Source organism: Triticum dicoccoides, chromosome 5B (assembly GCF_002162155.2).
Source record: "Triticum dicoccoides isolate Atlit2015 ecotype Zavitan chromosome 5B, WEW_v2.0, whole genome shotgun sequence".
Taxonomy (NCBI): Eukaryota; Viridiplantae; Streptophyta; class Magnoliopsida; order Poales; family Poaceae; genus Triticum; species Triticum dicoccoides.
Genome location: NC_041389.1, coordinates 591,404,313 through 591,421,346, shown reverse-complemented (window position 1 = coordinate 591,421,346; position 17,034 = coordinate 591,404,313). Strand labels below are relative to the sequence as shown.

Sequence of the window (17,034 nt, the reverse complement as noted above, 5' to 3'; positions counted from 1 at the left end):
GCAAATCTCTTCCTCTTCTCTCCTACATGGTTGGAGATTGTCTTCACAAGAGTAGTCCACTAAGGATAGATACGTCATCTAGGTAGTATCCTTTGTTGTAGTTGTGGCCATTATATTGATGTTAACATTCACCTCCGTGCAGTTGCCTTCGGCAAGCCTTGCAAACACCGGAGATCGTTGAAGTACGTTGGTATCATTTTGAGATCCACCCATGCCAAAAAAAAGAGTGCCAAATCCAGACATCTTGTGAAGCCACGGCCTCGAGTATGATGGTACAAGTTCTAACATGGCCCCTATACTGTCCCTACAAGCAGAAGGGCACTTCTTCCACTCCTAGTGCATACAGTCAATGCTACCAAGCATCACCGGGAAGCCCCTGCTGGCATTCATCGCCAACAAACAGGTTGCATCTGCAGCATTTGGCTCTCTCAAGTACTCAGGACCAAACTCTGCTATCACAGCCTTGCAGAACCTATACATGGAGTCTAGGCACGTGGAGTCGCTCATACAGACATACTCATCAATGAGATCACCGGGAACTCCTTACGCAAGCATCCGGATAGCTGGAGTGCATTTCTAATAATAGGAGAAGCCAATCTTTCCAAGGGCATCCTCCTTGCACTCAAAATACTTATCGTATCCGACCACCCCCCTCCTGAATACGGTTGAAAACATCCCTAGCCATACAGAAACGGCGCCGGAATAGGTGATGTTTGAAGAGCGGGTTGGGTGTCTCGAAGTAGTCCTTCCAGAGAAGGAAATGACCACTCTCTTGGTTGCGATTCAACGCTGGAATGTGCCCTGGGATCGAGCCCTGGAACAACGGCCGCTGCCTACTAAGGTGGTCATGGATGACCAACACAACAACCACCATCTCCTCATCGTCGGATGAGGAATCATCCGAGTCGCAAATGAAATTGTGGAAAAAGAACTCGTCTGTGGAGTCCATTTGTACCTTGCGGGCAAACCATCGAACAGCTTGCGGGCGTCGTCGAAGAAGCAGGCCGGCAAAGAGCCGCACGCCTCCCATGGACCAGGTAGCTGGCCTGGCGGCATCAAACAAGCATGGCGGCGTCGTCGAAACAGCTGGCCAGGGGCGAGGTGGTGTTGGCGTCGACGTAGGTATGTAGGTGCAAACAACTGGCGTGGGCACTAGAACTGGGCGGCGGCAGCGACGGGGTGGGGAGGCCGAGTGCTTGTTGTCGATGGGAGGAAGAGAATGGCCTATGCGCCACTAACTGGCGGGCCAGAGGAAGGAGTAGGCGGGTGCCGCGCGCGTCCGCATTGTGTCTATGCTCACGCAAATGAGGCCCAAATTTGGGCCTGGAATGCGTCGTCGGGTAGACGAAAAGCGGACTCGCGTCCGTTTGGGTCGGCGCGTTGGTCCGATTTTTGTGCCTGTTTTGACCCAAGTGGACACCCGCGGACGAAATGGGCCGGTGCTTTGAAGTTGCTCTTATAGGAGATGATGACATGTTGTGTGATTATGCACAACATAATCGTGGAGGATGAGGTGAAGATCCTGTGGAGGTTTGGATTTTCAGAACATGGATGATCCTATCCAACTCTCATATCAAAATCCGGACAAATTTGGTGAGTTTGTCCAAATGCATCAAGAAATTTCTTATCGAGCAACTCATGAGCAACTCGAGGAAGAGATTGATTGAGCATATGTAGGCGATTAAAAGGATAACTGAAACATATATGTGAGCTGAATTCAAGTTTGAACGATTTATTTTAAAACTTTAGCTGAATTGTAATATTTTAATTAGAACTACCGTCACATTTGAATATTTTCAGTCATCAAAGTTTTGATATGCTATTATTTTAAGTGTTCTGGACTTAAAAAAGCAAAGACAAACATTCAGGGGACAAGCTTAGATGGCCGGCTTCCGCACTAGTGTATATGGACTGGTCCGGACCAGTCCGCGAATAAATACAATGTCTGTCTTGAGGGTTGGCGTTGGAGATGCCCTCGATGTGATCGATCCTACGTATACATGGGTGGACGATATATAGTTGACTCTAAATTATTTAGTTTGGTGTATATGTCCACTTGATTTGTACACGGTTAGTTGGCAAAGTAACCATGTGATGCATATCTCAAGCTAAATAGTACACATAAAACCAAAATATACAGATATAATCTGATTCACTATCATGGGAAATTTCAAAAGTTTGGAATGATAAACTAAACAATTGTTTTTAACCTAGTTTCCTTGAAGATTTCCCACATAAATTTGTTCTCTTAATTTCTTTCCTCTTTTTTTAGCAAAAAAGAGGCCCCCTTCCTCTTCAGTTTCATATAAAACCATATGGTCTACTAACCTCAAACTCTAGCGAAACTAACGCGACCAGACACAAAAGCATAATTTGTCAACACTTCACATTTACATCACTGAGCATGATTCTTTCTTCTCTTTTTTGAAGGTTCTTTCAGTTTCGCCATCTAGGTCTACTGAAAATACATATCAGCAAACTTAAACAATGCCAGATTTGAAACTATTATACCCAAATCAAATCAAATTTTATCAAAACCTCAACTAAATCAAAATTTTCCCTGGGCTCACCACCAAATCAATTTTTTTAATCAAAACCTCAACAAAACCAAAAGTTTCATTACGTTCCCCCACCAAGCCCAAATCTTATCAAACCTCAATCAAACCAAACTATTCTTGCCTTTGTTTTACCCACACTCAAATCAAATCAAGTCTTACAAATATCTAAAATATGGTGGGTGTAAAGTACTGTATGTCAGTATTGAATCAATAGAATATTTATGCTCCAGTTGACGCATGGGCAATTAGCTTTATCCTTTACACTGCACTTAAAGTGTGCATTCAGGCATACAGCCCTACAAGTGACCAAATGTGTAGGAGAGAAACAGTGTGTGTGGTAATCCAACGTGTTTGGAGTTATTCAGAGCGGAATACGAAATGGCGTGTGCTTAGCTGCGGGGAGGAGAGATCATCATCGATGACACAAGGAGACGACACTAGTGGCCATTAACAGGTTCAACTTCAGCTGTCCCGTCGGCGGTCCCTTCGAACTTGGGCAACTGCAGCTGCCTCTTCACCAGGGCTGTGTAGATGCCGTCGCGGTCGAGGAGCTCGTCGTGCGTGCCGCTCTCCACGATCTGGCCCTCGGAGACGACGGCGACCGTGTCGGCGGTCTTCACGGTGGAGAGCCGGTGAGCTATCACGAGGACCGTCCTCCCTTTCATCAAGGATTCCATTGCGTCCTGTGGGAAACAGGACCAAGAAGAAGTAAATAAACGGCTGAAAAATTGAATCAGCTCAGGAGAGTTGGCAACAGTGGAGTGGCCATGGTACCTGAACAAGGTGCTCGCTCTCGGCGTCCAGGGCGCTGGTGGCTTCGTCCAGGAGGAGCACCCGCGGGTTCATCAGCAGAGCTCTCGCGATGGCGACCCGCTGCTTCTGCCCGCCGGATAACCTGATGCCGCGCTCTCCGACGATCGTCTTGTACTGGTCCGGGAAGCCGCATATGAAGTCATGCGCGTTCGCCATTTTCTGCACCCACAAGTGAGTCAGGTCCTGCAGTCCCGACTCCTGAGAGATATGCTTCAGAAGAGTTCCTAAATTCAGATACTCACAGCTGCGTTCTCGACGTCGGTGGAGCTCGCTTTGCCCTCCAATCCATAAGCAATGTTCTCTTCAATGGAGCAGTTGAAGAGTGTAGGCTCCTGGCTAACTATGCTTACCTGAGATCATTTGGTTCAGAAAAAAAAATGAACATTTGAGGAGGGGAAAAAAAATCTGAAGCCAGATATACAAGTATGGAATAAGAAAATTCTTTTAAAAAAACTGTATGGAAAAGAGTTGGACGACGCCAATACCATTTGATGGAGATACTGATGTGAAATTTCTACCAGAGGCACTCCATTTAGCAAGATCCTTCCCTTTATAGGATCATAAAACCTTTCGATCAAATTCGCTATTGTGGTCTGCAGGAGAATGTAAGAAACCCGAAGGTTATGATTTGAGAATTGCAAGTGAGAAACAATTCATATTGTGTAACACCAAAGCTTAGGAGCTTACTTTTCCACCACCACTTGGTCCAACAAGTGCAACCTTTGAACCTGGTGCTAGCTTCAATGTGATTCCCTGAAATATTGATGACACACAATATCAACTGAACTGAGATGCACCATGTATGCTATAGTTGAAGCGTATTTGTGCTCTAGAGAAAGCTTGTACTCCCTCCGTTCCTAAATATTTGTCTTTCTAGAGATTTCAACAAGTGACTACATACGGAGCAAAATGAGTGAATCTACACTCTAAAATATGTTTATATACATCCGTATGTGGTAGTCCATTTGAAATCTCTAAAAAGACAAATATTTAGGAACGGAGGGAGTAAATGAGAGTCATATTCTACATCCTAACACTCCTATATACAATAGAGAAAACTCCTGCATATACCAAGTCAAAGTGTCTTCACTCTTCTTATAAACAATGGAACTACAAGTATACTTGATTGATCTACTATTTGGTAATGTCGAAATGTTTTGCCATCATGTAGGTGACTATCGGCAGATACCATTCTTCCGTTTCTAACAGGCAAACCACTAAGCATCCAAGTTTCAGAAAGTGAACCAAGTTATCCCAGCACAGTTCAAATTCATAAGAAAGAGCACGAGAGATAAGCCTGCAAGAGTATATTTACCTTGAGAATCAGATGAGAAGGACGAGAAGGATATGCAAACCAGACATCATCTAACTCAACTTCCCCGTCATTTTCACTGAAATGGAAGAAAATGCCAACAATATAAGGTATTTCATACTCGATAGTTAAAATCAACCAAGAAAGCTGATGGGCAATGAAACTCACTTTTTTGGACATTTGTCCCCAGAGTTCTTCATCGAGGAAATACGGTCAAGAAGCTGGAAAACTCTACGGCTTGAACCTGATGCTTTCATTACAGTTGTGTATAATCCTGACAAGGCAGAGACCGACGAGCCAACTGCATACTCAAGAGAGGGATGGATTGTTCAGAAAGGTCAGTATACAAATAATCATGACAATGAAAACAGAGATGCCCCTTACAAACTTGATTGTTTTTATAACCTACTTGTAGATTTCCAGTTGTGGTATTGGTATAGAATGCTGGGTTCAGTAAAAACAAAATTGATAACGCTGAATTTTCAGGGTAAAAAATAATGTTGAATCTTACCTGTAAGGCTGTATAAGATGAATGACGTAAGAGCACCGGTTGTCATGTAACCGTTGATGGTTAATTTAGCTCCATAAATAACAACAACAACAACCGACAGGGTCGATGCAGCATTGAGCCCTCCGGCAAATAGTCCAACAACTCTCTAAAAAATACTTAGTCAGATCATTATGCAAAATGGTGCTATTTTTCTTACACGAACATTACAGTACTCACAGCTTGCTTGAGTCCAAGTTTCAGTGTCTCGTTTACTTTTCCGCTATATCGTGAAATCTCATGAGGCTCCTGAGCAAAGGCTCTTACTGTGCGGATGGCACCAAAGGATTCCTAGAATGTAGCAGATATAATTTTCAATGCACAAATACAAGTAATCATGGATTCTACCGTATGGTTGAAATGAAACTCAAAGTGCATATTTTATTGTTACTTTTCTGTAAACCGTTAAGAGTAATTAAAGAAAGTTTTCACCAAAATTCTCCTATGCTCGTTAAGCAATCAACATCAGATAGTACAAACCTCGGCTATGGATGAAGCTACAGCAGCTGCAGCTTGCGTCTGATGTGAAAGCTCACGAAGAAAACGCCCGAATTTACGCACGACAGCCGATATCACCGGAACAATTGCAAGTGACAACACTGTGGAGGAATGGTAAATGAGATATGCTTGAGTTGTATGCTGAGTAAAGGCCAAGAACATGTAGCTGGTACTTACATGTTAGCTTCCATGAAGTTGAGAACATGAAGGCAAGACCAATAGCCGTGGTAGTCAGATTACGCAGCGCTTCCGAAAGGTTTGTCGTAGCGGCATTCTTTATGATTTGGGTGTCTTCAGAAAGCCTGCTTAAGAGCTCCCCTGTTCTGGTCACATCAAAAAATGCTATCTCCTGTGGAGGCACACAAGACACGTGTGCTAACTTGATAACAAGAACACGGATAAATGGAAGACCCGAAAATCGAAAGCGTTTGATTAAGGCAAATTTGGACAGAGAATTAAGGCACTTGCCTGGTTTATCAGATGACTGAACAAGTCATGTCTTAGTCGAGCCACAACTCTCTCGCTAGCAGAATTGAACACCCATGCCCGAAGAGCTGTGCAAGCTGACCTGAAAGAAGATGTAATTCAGAGCGAAATGGTTTAACTATTTGTACCAATTAAAACTGCAGCCTAGCTACATCCACGAAATCGTAAGCTGGACAAATAGAAGATGGGGATGTTGCACAACAGAATATCCCTCAATAATAAGAATCAAAATCGATGCAAGTTTTCAAGAAAGATATATACCCGGTTACAACTATTAGCACAATGTACAATATGGTGCCATTCACATCCGCCAAGGCTTGAGCCCTATCTTCTGGCAGCCGAACATCTCTTGACACAATATCGATTATCTTGCCGCCATATTTGGGCTGCAGGATAACACAAGGTGATCCATCCTTTAGGCATAAAAAGATCTATGCAATGTGACAAAGAACTGAAACACGTGCAACATTTATAGATGAAAGTAGAACTTGCTCTGTATGGAGTAGTATTTAATCCTGTCACATAAGAACAAGTTTACTCTGCTCACCACTACTTAATCCTGAGTTCCTGACACACATGAACAAATTTACTCTGCTCCCGGCCGGTCAAAACTGATTACTGAAATGATATCTATAGGTACACAATTCTCTTTTACACAATGTCCAGGAAGCCAGAGTATGTTGGTCAGTTCAATTAAAGCCCTTGCTGCGTAAAACCGTTTAGCATGATAGGTTTGGAGTACGTACAACGAGGAGGTTACTGAGGGAGGCGATGATGAGCGCGGTGGTGGCAAAGATGAGCTTCCACGCGTCCGGCTTTGCCTGGAATTAACCCGTTTGCGCGTCAATTCAGAAGCGCAAACACATGAACAAACCTTCCAGAAAACATGGAAAACCTTCACGGCGTGCTCACCAGTTTGATGACCCGGCAGAACCCCACATTCGCCGCCTGCGAGGATTCCAATTAGACGAGTAGAGACAAAAAAAGATGAATCTCTTACTAGTAAGTTCATCGTTCTAGCGGAAGAAATGGAGTTGCGCTACTCTATGATAGGCGCATCAAGTCGAACCTGGACATTGCTGCCCTCCTCGAGGTCGGAGGGAACCCTCGCCGTTTCCTGCAAAAACAAGCGCGATCAGCCTCAGAAACAGAACGACGGAGGAACTGGAAACGGATGAGAGCCGCCGGCCGCGCCTGCCTACCCCGTGATCAAGGAGCGGTGCGCGGTTGCCGCGGGGCGCCGTGTTGATGCGCGGCTCCCTCCCCATCGCCGCCGCCGGGTTCGTCGTGGTCGTAGGTGGCTGGCCAATGGGGCAGGGGGAGAGTGGGAAGACGACGAGAGGATGCTGCCCCTTTTATCCCGCCCCGCCGCAGTGTCGACGAGTAGGCCATTGGCGCCGGCAAGCGCGAGCTGTGGCTGCGAAAAAAAAAATAGGGAAAAATCTGCTCTACGCATCTGGCTTCGTAGTATTTCTTTCGAATTTGTTTTTGTGGTGGACTTTGTAGGTCAACCGGAGTTTCCCTGTCTCCCTCCTTGAAAACTCGCCACTGGATGGCCCAACCTAGTACTCGGAATTCTGTTACGTCCTGCGCCTGCCGTTCGTCCTAAAAAAAGGCAGAGGCGTGGGCGTCATGCACCCATGACCGGGAGCACGTCGTCCACATCAAGCGAACGGACACACTCGTGCAGTGGCGGAGACAAGGGGGGGCGAGCAGGGGCCTGGCCCCCCCTAACGATCGAGCGATGCTGTGGTGATTAGCGATACAAAGGTACGTATTTCCCACGAATACATACTTGCCCCCCCTATGTCAACGTTAATTCTGGAGAAAGGAAAAAGGCCATGTGAAGCCCACTAGCGGCCAGGTAGGGCGTTGCGTTCTCCTGTACGTGGACTTCACTCAAAAATAAAAAAGCTTGTACGTGGATTAGTACCCTGAAATTAGTCGCCACCGTTCTGAGCCCTTGCCCGCCCCGCCGCCTCTGCTCTCCCTGCCCTACTGCGATCTCGATCCTATTCGTACGGCGACGGTGCGACACTGCCTTCTTCACTTGTCAAATCTTTCGGCTGCAACCAGCGGGAACTAGCCGAGGACCCAAGGTTTAACACACATCAGTACGTCACACAATCTACTAATCTCAATTCTCATCTTGTATCATCAGATTTTTGTTGTCTACTTGTTTTGGTTGTGTGATTAGCGATACTGTGATTCTATGAACAGTTCCTATATTATATGTGTACTAGAAATTATCGTGGTCTGATGCAAATTACCTTGTATGAGTTATTATTTGTGATGCAATTTTTTCCTATTTCAAACTACAATATAGCTAATTGTGAAATTGCAATTCAGCAGATATGAAGAGAAAAGTGTCGCCATACACCGTTAAGATTAATTCATTCTTTAGGCTGGTTGCTTCAAGATCTCAACCTAGTGAATTTTTTAATGGGGCTGATATGTTGGACATAGTAAATGTTGCAGAACAAGAACAAAATTGACTTATGAGAGAGACCCTGGTAAATATTGTCAAATTTGAGAGCTGCGACTGGACAAGCAAGATGAAGATCGGCATTTTCATATATCCGAGGGACCATATCAGCCGATAATTAAGTGCCCCGAAACACTCTAAACAGTAATTTATCATTTAAGCGCCGTCAAATGGGATATGACTTACTTCGGTGTTACATGATTAGATACATTGAAATAATTAGCAGGTAATTTCTCTTCCAATGAAATTATTAAATTTTCTCATCTTATTGGCAATTGTAGAGGAAACTTTAAACTCGTACAATATTTTATAGGTGTGGCACATTATTATAGTATGATGATAGTTATTTTTCCAGTCGAGACAAAAAAAATATGAACTTGACTTGGCCCTCCCTATACCAAAATCCTGGCTTCGCCCCTGCACTCGTGGCAGCAAGAAGCATGCCTTCCAAGACCTTGAGCAGCATAGCAGTGCATGAGAGAATGGTTCAAACCATTCGTCATCTGGAGCCGTCATGCAGCTAGCATGTGGCAGCAAGAACCACGCCTTCCATTTCCATTCCATGTTAATTACTATCGACCAGTAATCGGAGAGGCTGATTAATTAGTTCTCATTGTTTATTTATGTATTTTTGCGAGAATTAATCATTTTTATTTTAAGCAAAAAATGTCGGGAATGAGCACTCACCTATGGTAATCCGAGGTGGAACAATGTAATTCAACACCAACTCAAGGATCGTTGCTCAACAAGAAAGGAGACATATGAATCTGCACATAGTTAGAAACCAGCTCAATCCACACCTACACATATGACATCGCCTTAGGCCCCAAGAGAAGCCTCGACAAGGAATCTTGTGAATCACTATATACTGCATTGCTAAGGTTAGTATATTAGCATTAGATTGTTTCTTGAACGATCTCGCAAGGCCCTTCTCACTTTCGTGAGAACTTATTGTTTCCGTTGCGGACTTGTGCTTACCAAGCTTGTTACTCTTCGAGTTCGGAGGACCCAGTAAATCCAGTCCCAGGTTGCGAAGCGCTACGATAGGGACATCTTTTGCATGGCTTGAGCGGATTGGTGAATTTTTAGGGCGTGGTACTGGCACAACTTACACTTCTTGACATGTGTGCTTGCATCAGGAGGGGCGTAGGCCAATAAAAACCTTGTCTGAAAGCCTTCGCAACCAGGGCTTGAGCGGATTGGTTAACTTTTGAGGCGTGATATTGAAACACCTTACATTTCTTCACAAGTGCGTCACATCAGGAGGGCGTAGGCCAAAAAAAACTTGACTAAAAACCTTCACAGCCAGGGTTGTGAGAAATGTATTTTAACATATATAGGTGAAAGCGTTAGCCCGTTGTTCCTTAGCATCTTAATAATTTTGTGACTCTTTGAATGATGAACTAAAAGAGTATTTTCGACAATTTTTGCTGGGATTTTCCCCTCGAATGGTCATTTCGATTTTGGGACCCCGGGTGTACTGAAAATACATAGCAGCGAACTTAAGCAAAGCCTTTATTTTGCTACGCATAGTTAACAAATGAAATTAGTTTCTTTCCCTCGGGCCAATTGATTTATCAACGTGGTTTAGGCGCTGCAATTTTCCTTAACTGTATGTTACAGAAATAATCGATGTCAAAGTCTTAAGCACGTATATCCTTTACAGTCCACTCACATACAGCCGCACATGTGAGACGAGGTGTAGGAGAGCTACAGCGTGTGACATTCCAGCGTGTTGCGTTATCCAGAATGGAATACGTATATCAGAATGCGCGTTACATATGGTGGATCCCAACGAAGTGATGTCTGCCTAACCGAAGAGGAGAGATATCATCAAGCAAGGCAACACTATTGGCCATTACTGCTGGGTTCTATTTCGGCTGTCCCGTTGGCGGTCCCTTCAAACTTGGGCAACTGCAGCTGCCTCTTCACCAGGGCCGTGTAGATGCCGTCGCGCTCGAGGAGCTCGTCGTGTGTGCCGCTCTCCACGATCTGGCCCTCGGAGATGACGGCAACCGTGTCGGCGCTCTTCACGGTGGAGAGCCGATGAGCTATCACGAGAACGGTCCTCCCTTTCATCAACGAGTCCATTGCATCCTGTGGCATATAGGGAAATGTAAATCACATGAATTTTATTAGTAGCAGCAGAGAATTATTTGCTTCCCTTTTGGGTCGGTTCAGAAGTTTCGGTCGAGTGGTTGCGGTACCTGAACAAGGTATTCGCTTTCGGCGTCGAGGGCGCTGGTAGCTTCATCTAATAGAAGCACTCGTGGGTTCATAAGCAAAGCTCTTGCAATGGCAACCCTCTGCTTCTGCCCGCCAGATAACCTGATGCCACGCTCTCCGACGACAGTCTTGTATTGGTCTGGGAAGCTGCATATGAAGTCATGCGCGTTTGCCATTTTCTGCATCGACAAGTTAGTCAGATCCTGCTATCTTGAGGTATGCTTAGTGCCTAATTCAGAGATACTTACAGCTGCATTTTCAACGTCAGCAGAGCTAGCTTTGCCCTCCAATCCATATGCAATATTCTCTTCAATGGAGCAGTTAAAGAGTGTAGGCTCCTGGCTAACTATGCTTACCTGAGATCATTTGGTTGAGAAAATAAACATTTCAAAAAATCTAAAGTAGATATACAAGTATAGTCAATCATGCGCTCCTAGTTCTTGTCAGATGCATAAGTAATCTCAGGGGTTCACAGGTTGAATCTTGAATGGCCAGTGACAGTAACCAGACACTACTAAAATACTGAAATTACCAACCGACATAATTTAATGATGTAAGCAGAGTATTTCTGGGATGCTGAAACTTTTTGGTTCATACCAGTATTTTCCCCCCAAAAGGTTTCTGAATTACACGACTCTCTAGTGATTAGACAATACAGTGAACCTGCTAACTGATGCAGTTTACAGAATCGGACTAATATCAACCAAATCAGGAATCAAGACAGTATCCAGCGATGGCCCCGTGTACTAGGACTCAGAACCTTTTATACCTACCATAGCTTAGATAATGTCCTAATTTCCACAGCACCATATCAATCCTGTTGCAGACAAAAGCGGTTGGACACCATACCTTTTGGTGGAGATACTGATGTGAAATTTCTACCAAAGGCACTCCGTTTAGCAAGATCCTTCCCTTTAGAGGGTCATAAAACCTTTCAATCAAATTTGCTATTGTAGTCTGCAGGAGCATGTAAATACCCGAAGGTTATGATTGAGAGTCGCAAGTGAGAAACAATTTCATAGTGTAATACCAAGCATGTGGACTAATTATAACATACAGCCAAAATTAGGCTTACTTTTCCACCACCACTCGGCCCAACAAGTGCAACCTTTGAACCTGGTGCTAGCTTCAATGTGATTCCCTGAAATATTGATGACACACAATATAAACTGAATGCACCATGTATGCTAGTTGAAAGTGTATTTTATGCTCTCGAGAAAGCTTGTAAATGATTTGTTACCTCTCTTATTATTAAATATGTGGTCCTATTTTACAGGTTGCAACACATCATAACTACTTTATCACTAAAATAATCCTTAACACTCGTATATAATTTAGAGAAAACTCCTATATATACCAAGTCAAAGTATACTCACTCTTCTTATACAAAATGGAACTACAAGAATAATTGACTAACCCACCATCATGCAGGTTACTGTATCAGCATATTCTTCCGTTTCTAATAGTAAAACAAACCACTAAGGCCTAATTTGGTTGGAAAGGTGAAGTTTCCCAGGGGTACTAATCCACCTCGGGGAGATTTACATGGTTTTGGGGGATCTCCTCTCCCACCACGGGGAGACCACCAGCCCAGTTTGGACGAGATGCCAGAGGGGAGGTCGGGGGCAGGGCGGGGGCATCGCTTGGAGACTGAGGCTGAAGGGTTGCAAGGGAGAGCAAGCGAACGAGTAGAGGGTTTTCTCCCCGACCAGTCAATACAGGGGAGATCTACCCGGGGATGGGCCGTGGAAAGGTCAGGGTTCTTTCGCCCTCGCGCGAAACCAAACGGGGCTGCTTGCTTGCCCAGGGCGAACTCAACACGTGGTTTACCCAACCGGGGAAAAGGCAGGTATCCCGCAGGGATCCCTCGCAACCAAATGGGGCCTAAGTATCCAAGCTTCAGAAAGTGAGCCAAGTTATCCCAAATGCAGTGCAAAACCACAAGGGCATAAAAGATAAGCATGCAAATTTACACCTAACTTTCTCTTTGTGTGTACATTGCACATAAACAAGGAGGAAATGACAACGCCATGGTAGAGTACGCCAAATTTAAATTATCATGTAGAAATGCAATCTGAAAATATTTACCTTAAGAATCATATGAGAAGGACGCGAAGGATATGCAAACCAGACATCATCCAGCTCAACTTCCCCCTCGTTTTCACTGAAATGGACGGAAATGTCAACCAACCAAAAAAGCTAATAGACTATGAAATTCACAGTAAAATGAAAGGAAATGTGTATTGCATGATGCACAGGTATAATCAATCAAGAAAGCTCATAGACAATGAAACTCACTTTTTTGGACATTTGTCCCCAGTGTTTGTCATTGAGGAAACACGATCAAGTAGTTGAAAAACTCTACGGCTTGCGCCTGATGCTTTCATTACAGTTGTGTATAGTCCTGACAAGGCAGAGACTGACGAGCCAACTGCATACTCAAGAGAGGGATGAATTGTTGAGAAAAGCCAGCATACACATAATCATGACAATTAGAACAGAAGTTCCCCTTATAAACATGATTATTATAACTGACTTGTAGATTTCCAGTTGTGGTATTGGTAGAATACTGGGTTCGGTAAAAACGAAAGTGATAATGCTGAATCTTACCTGTAAGGCTGTATAAGATGAAAGACGTAAGAGAACCAGTTGTCATGTAACCATTGATGGTTAAGTTAGCTCCATAAATAACTACAACAACAACCGACAGAGTTGATGCAGCATTAAGCCCTCCAGAAAATAGTCCAACAACTTTCTACAAAAAAATGCATAGTCAGGTCATTATGCAAAATAGTGCCATTTTTCTATACACTAAGATTACAGTACTCACAGCTTGCTTGAGACCAAGCTTCAGTGTCTCGTTTACTTTTCCGCCATATCGTGAAATCTCATGAGGCTCCTGAGCAAAGGCTCTTACTGTGCGAATGGCACCAAAAGATTCCTAGATGGTAGAAGGTAGAATTGTTAATGCCCAAATACAACAAATCAAGGATTCTACCACATGGTTGAAATGAAAACTCAACGTGCGCATTGGATTATTTTTTCTGTAATCATTACAGTAATTAAAGTAAGGTTTCACCAAAGTTCTCCTATGCTCATCATCAAATCAAATATCAGATATACAAACCTCAGCTATGGATGAAGCTACAGCAGCCGCAGCTTGTGTCTGATGTGAAAGCTCACGAAGAAAACGCCCAAATTGACGCACAGCAACTGATATCACTGGAACAATTACAAGTGCCAACACTGTGGAGGAATAGTAAATGAGATTAACAGAATAGTGTGGAGAGTAAAGACTGAAGAGGAACTAAATCAAAGCGGTTATTTATTTTTAAATGCATGTACGCAAGCGAAACTATCAGGACCACATGTTTTTCAAACCATTTTATGTTACTACAAACTTTTACTGTACTGTGCAGAAGACTATACTTCCATCAGAACCAACGGAACCAACAGGTAGGGGAGACTCACAAAAGTACAAGACACTACACATGCAAGCCCGGTCTCATTTTATCGATGCAGAGGTAGATGCCACATAGGCAAACAGATCATCACATCCCAATGGGGTCCATGCTGTTGTGGTGGCTTAGCTGAGGTGAATTTGCCCCTCAGATCAGTCTACATACCTACCAATAAGATCCAACGCCCTCAAATTGATGATGTGTGTGGATGGGGCAATGGGCATCTATCTCCTCTTCAGAAAAACTAACCAAATTCCTCCTGTTTATGGCAAGCCGGCATGTCTCTCGGTTGTGACAAAAGCATGGTTTTCTGTAGGCTAGGGAAAATTACATGCAGTTCCTTCAAAGATTTCATAGACGTGCGCTTTTGTGGTAGCCACTCTTTGAGAAAATTCCTCCATTAAATAAAATTATGAACAAATATAATGATTTGCGAATGCCCCCCCACAGGTATGTTCCTTAGTGGAGTCAGCAAATTAAGTAAAGCTGTTGTGCACAGGCAACAAAATGAGATGCAACAAAGTTCTTAATCTGTAGAACAAAAGCATGTGGAACTGGTACTTACATGTCAGCTTCCATGACGTTGAAAACATAAAGCCAAGACCAATAGCTGTGGTAGTCAGATTACGCAGTGCTTCTGAAAGGTTTGTTGTAGCGGCATTCTTTATAATTTGGGTATCTTCAGAAAGCCTGCTTAAGAGCTCTCCTGTTCTAGTCACGTCAAAAAATGCTATTTCCTGTGGGGGCACAAGACATGTGTGCAGACTTGATAATAAGAACACAGATATATGGAAGACAGGAACAAAGCTATTTGGACAGAGAATTAAGGCACTTGCCTGGTTTATGAGATGACTGAACAAGTCCTGTCTAAGTCGAGCAACGACTCTCTCACTAGCAGAATTGAACAGCCATGCCCGAAGAGCTGTGCAAACTGACCTGAAACAGGGGCAGAGTTGGTTTCTAATATTTCAAGCTTAAATAGCTACTTGGGTTTAGCACATTAACATGAATTCTTCTCTAGAAGGAGAAAGTAAGTAGAGAGTAATGGTGTAGTTATCAGTACCAACTAAAATTGCGGCCTACCTAGATCCACCAAGCATAAACTGTTTATAAAAGATGGTAGTGGCAGTGTCATATAACAGAATATCCCTCTATAATCCTCAAAAATAAGTTTCCAAGAAAGATATATACCCGGTTACAACTATTAGCACAATGTACAATATGGTGCCGTTCACATCCGCCAGGGCTTGGGCCTTATCCTCTGGCCGCTGAACATCTCTTGACACAATATCAATTATCTTGCCTCCGTATTTGGGCTGTAGGATAACAGAACATGATCCATCCATTAGGCTTTTAAAATAAGATGATCCATCCATGAAGACAGGAAACATGTGCAACATTGATGCTCTTTATAGGCGGAAGTACAACTTGCTCTGTACGGAGTAGTATTTAATCCTGTCACGCAAGAACCAACGCACACTCACCACACCCCACTCCTATTTAATCATGTCACACAAGAACCAACGAACACTCACCACACCACACTCGTATTTAATCATGTCACACAAGAACCAACGCACTCTACTGGCCGCTATTTAATACTCCTGTTTTCATGTAGTAATCCGGGCAGAGTAGTAATCCTGCCACGCATGAACCAATGTACTCACGAGTCAAAACTGATTACTGAAACAACAGTGATATCTGCACATTTCTCTTTGCCACAGTTTTCATGTAGCTACAGTTTCGGTTTATCTTAGTTCAACCAATACTGTTGGTGTTGTGGGAGCGATTAATCGGGTTCAAAATTAAAGCCCGGGCTCATATAAGAGCCTGAGCCACTGTGTGAGGCTTCACCAGAACAGGGAACGCAATTCAGCACCAAATAACTGCGCAATCATAATAAGTGAGGAGTACCTACAACGAGGAGGTTGCTGAGAGAGGCGACGAGCAGCGCGATGGTGGCGAAGACGAGCTTCCCCGCGTCATGTTTTGCCTGCAAACCATTTTCCTCGTGAATTTAGCAGAGCAAATCATCACTGAAACTTTCCCGGTCTTAAACCTAGTATAATATCAGACGGTGCTCACCAACTTGATGACCCGGCAGAACCCGACGTTGGCCGCCTGAGAGGATTCCGATTAGACCATGTGAAAAAGGAAAGACGAATTAGTAGCCATGGCTGTAGCTGAAGCTCTGGTCCATGGAGAAACCAAACCAAGGGTACTGTGTGACAGGGGAGTGAGTCAGTCAGCGGGGCGGCGAACCTGGACGTTGCTGCCCTCCTCGAGGTCGGAGAGGATCCTGGACGTCTCCTGCAAAGCAAAGCCGCCGGCGCGGGCGGGGTCGGTTAGCCCCCCCAAATTCCGAACTCAGGCGGTTAATAAACAGGAAAAAAAAAGGAAGGGCGGGGCCGCGGGAGAACTGGCGCTAGGTACCCCGTTGTTGAGGAGCGGGACGCGGTTGCCGCGGGGCGCGGTGTTGATGCGCATCTCCCTCACCATCGCCGGCGGCCGCCCCTGGGGCTGGGGGGTTCGTCGGCCAACGGGTGAGGGGATGGGAGGGAGGGAGCCGGGGGCGAGGGAGGGGACGGTGCGCTTAGGATGGAGGATGGGTGGTCGTCGATCACATGTCACGCGCGGACAAAAGGTTC

At 44.4% G+C, this 17,034-nt stretch overlaps 2 protein-coding genes across 2 annotated transcripts; both read right to left on the bottom strand.

The window, feature by feature from the left end:
- Positions 1–2,718: 2,718 nt before the first annotated feature.
- Positions 2,719–7,603, bottom strand: LOC119306247 (ABC transporter B family member 25-like). Its single transcript, XM_037582521.1, has 17 exons — positions 7,417–7,603; positions 7,284–7,331; positions 7,127–7,162; positions 6,961–7,035; positions 6,476–6,600; positions 6,197–6,296; positions 5,906–6,077; positions 5,711–5,829; positions 5,411–5,521; positions 5,195–5,339; positions 4,852–4,984; positions 4,687–4,762; positions 4,059–4,124; positions 3,857–3,964; positions 3,614–3,721; positions 3,333–3,530; positions 2,719–3,241 (listed from the first exon to the last, which is right to left on the bottom strand). The coding sequence occupies exons 1-17, from the start codon at positions 7,480–7,482 to the stop codon at positions 2,996–2,998; spliced, it is 1,932 nt and encodes a 643-aa protein (XP_037438418.1). The 5' UTR covers positions 7,483–7,603; the 3' UTR covers positions 2,719–2,995.
- A 2,665-nt stretch (positions 7,604–10,268) lies between these two features.
- On the bottom strand, positions 10,269–16,992 carry LOC119311856 (ABC transporter B family member 25). The gene is made up of 17 exons (XM_037587570.1): positions 16,820–16,992; positions 16,649–16,696; positions 16,472–16,507; positions 16,305–16,379; positions 15,578–15,702; positions 15,223–15,322; positions 14,952–15,123; positions 14,053–14,171; positions 13,756–13,866; positions 13,536–13,680; positions 13,224–13,356; positions 13,014–13,089; positions 12,001–12,066; positions 11,775–11,882; positions 11,174–11,281; positions 10,907–11,104; positions 10,269–10,796 (listed from the first exon to the last, which is right to left on the bottom strand). The coding sequence occupies exons 1-17, from the start codon at positions 16,883–16,885 to the stop codon at positions 10,548–10,550; spliced, it is 1,935 nt and encodes a 644-aa protein (XP_037443467.1). The 5' UTR covers positions 16,886–16,992; the 3' UTR covers positions 10,269–10,547.
- Positions 16,993–17,034: the final 42 nt, after the last annotated feature.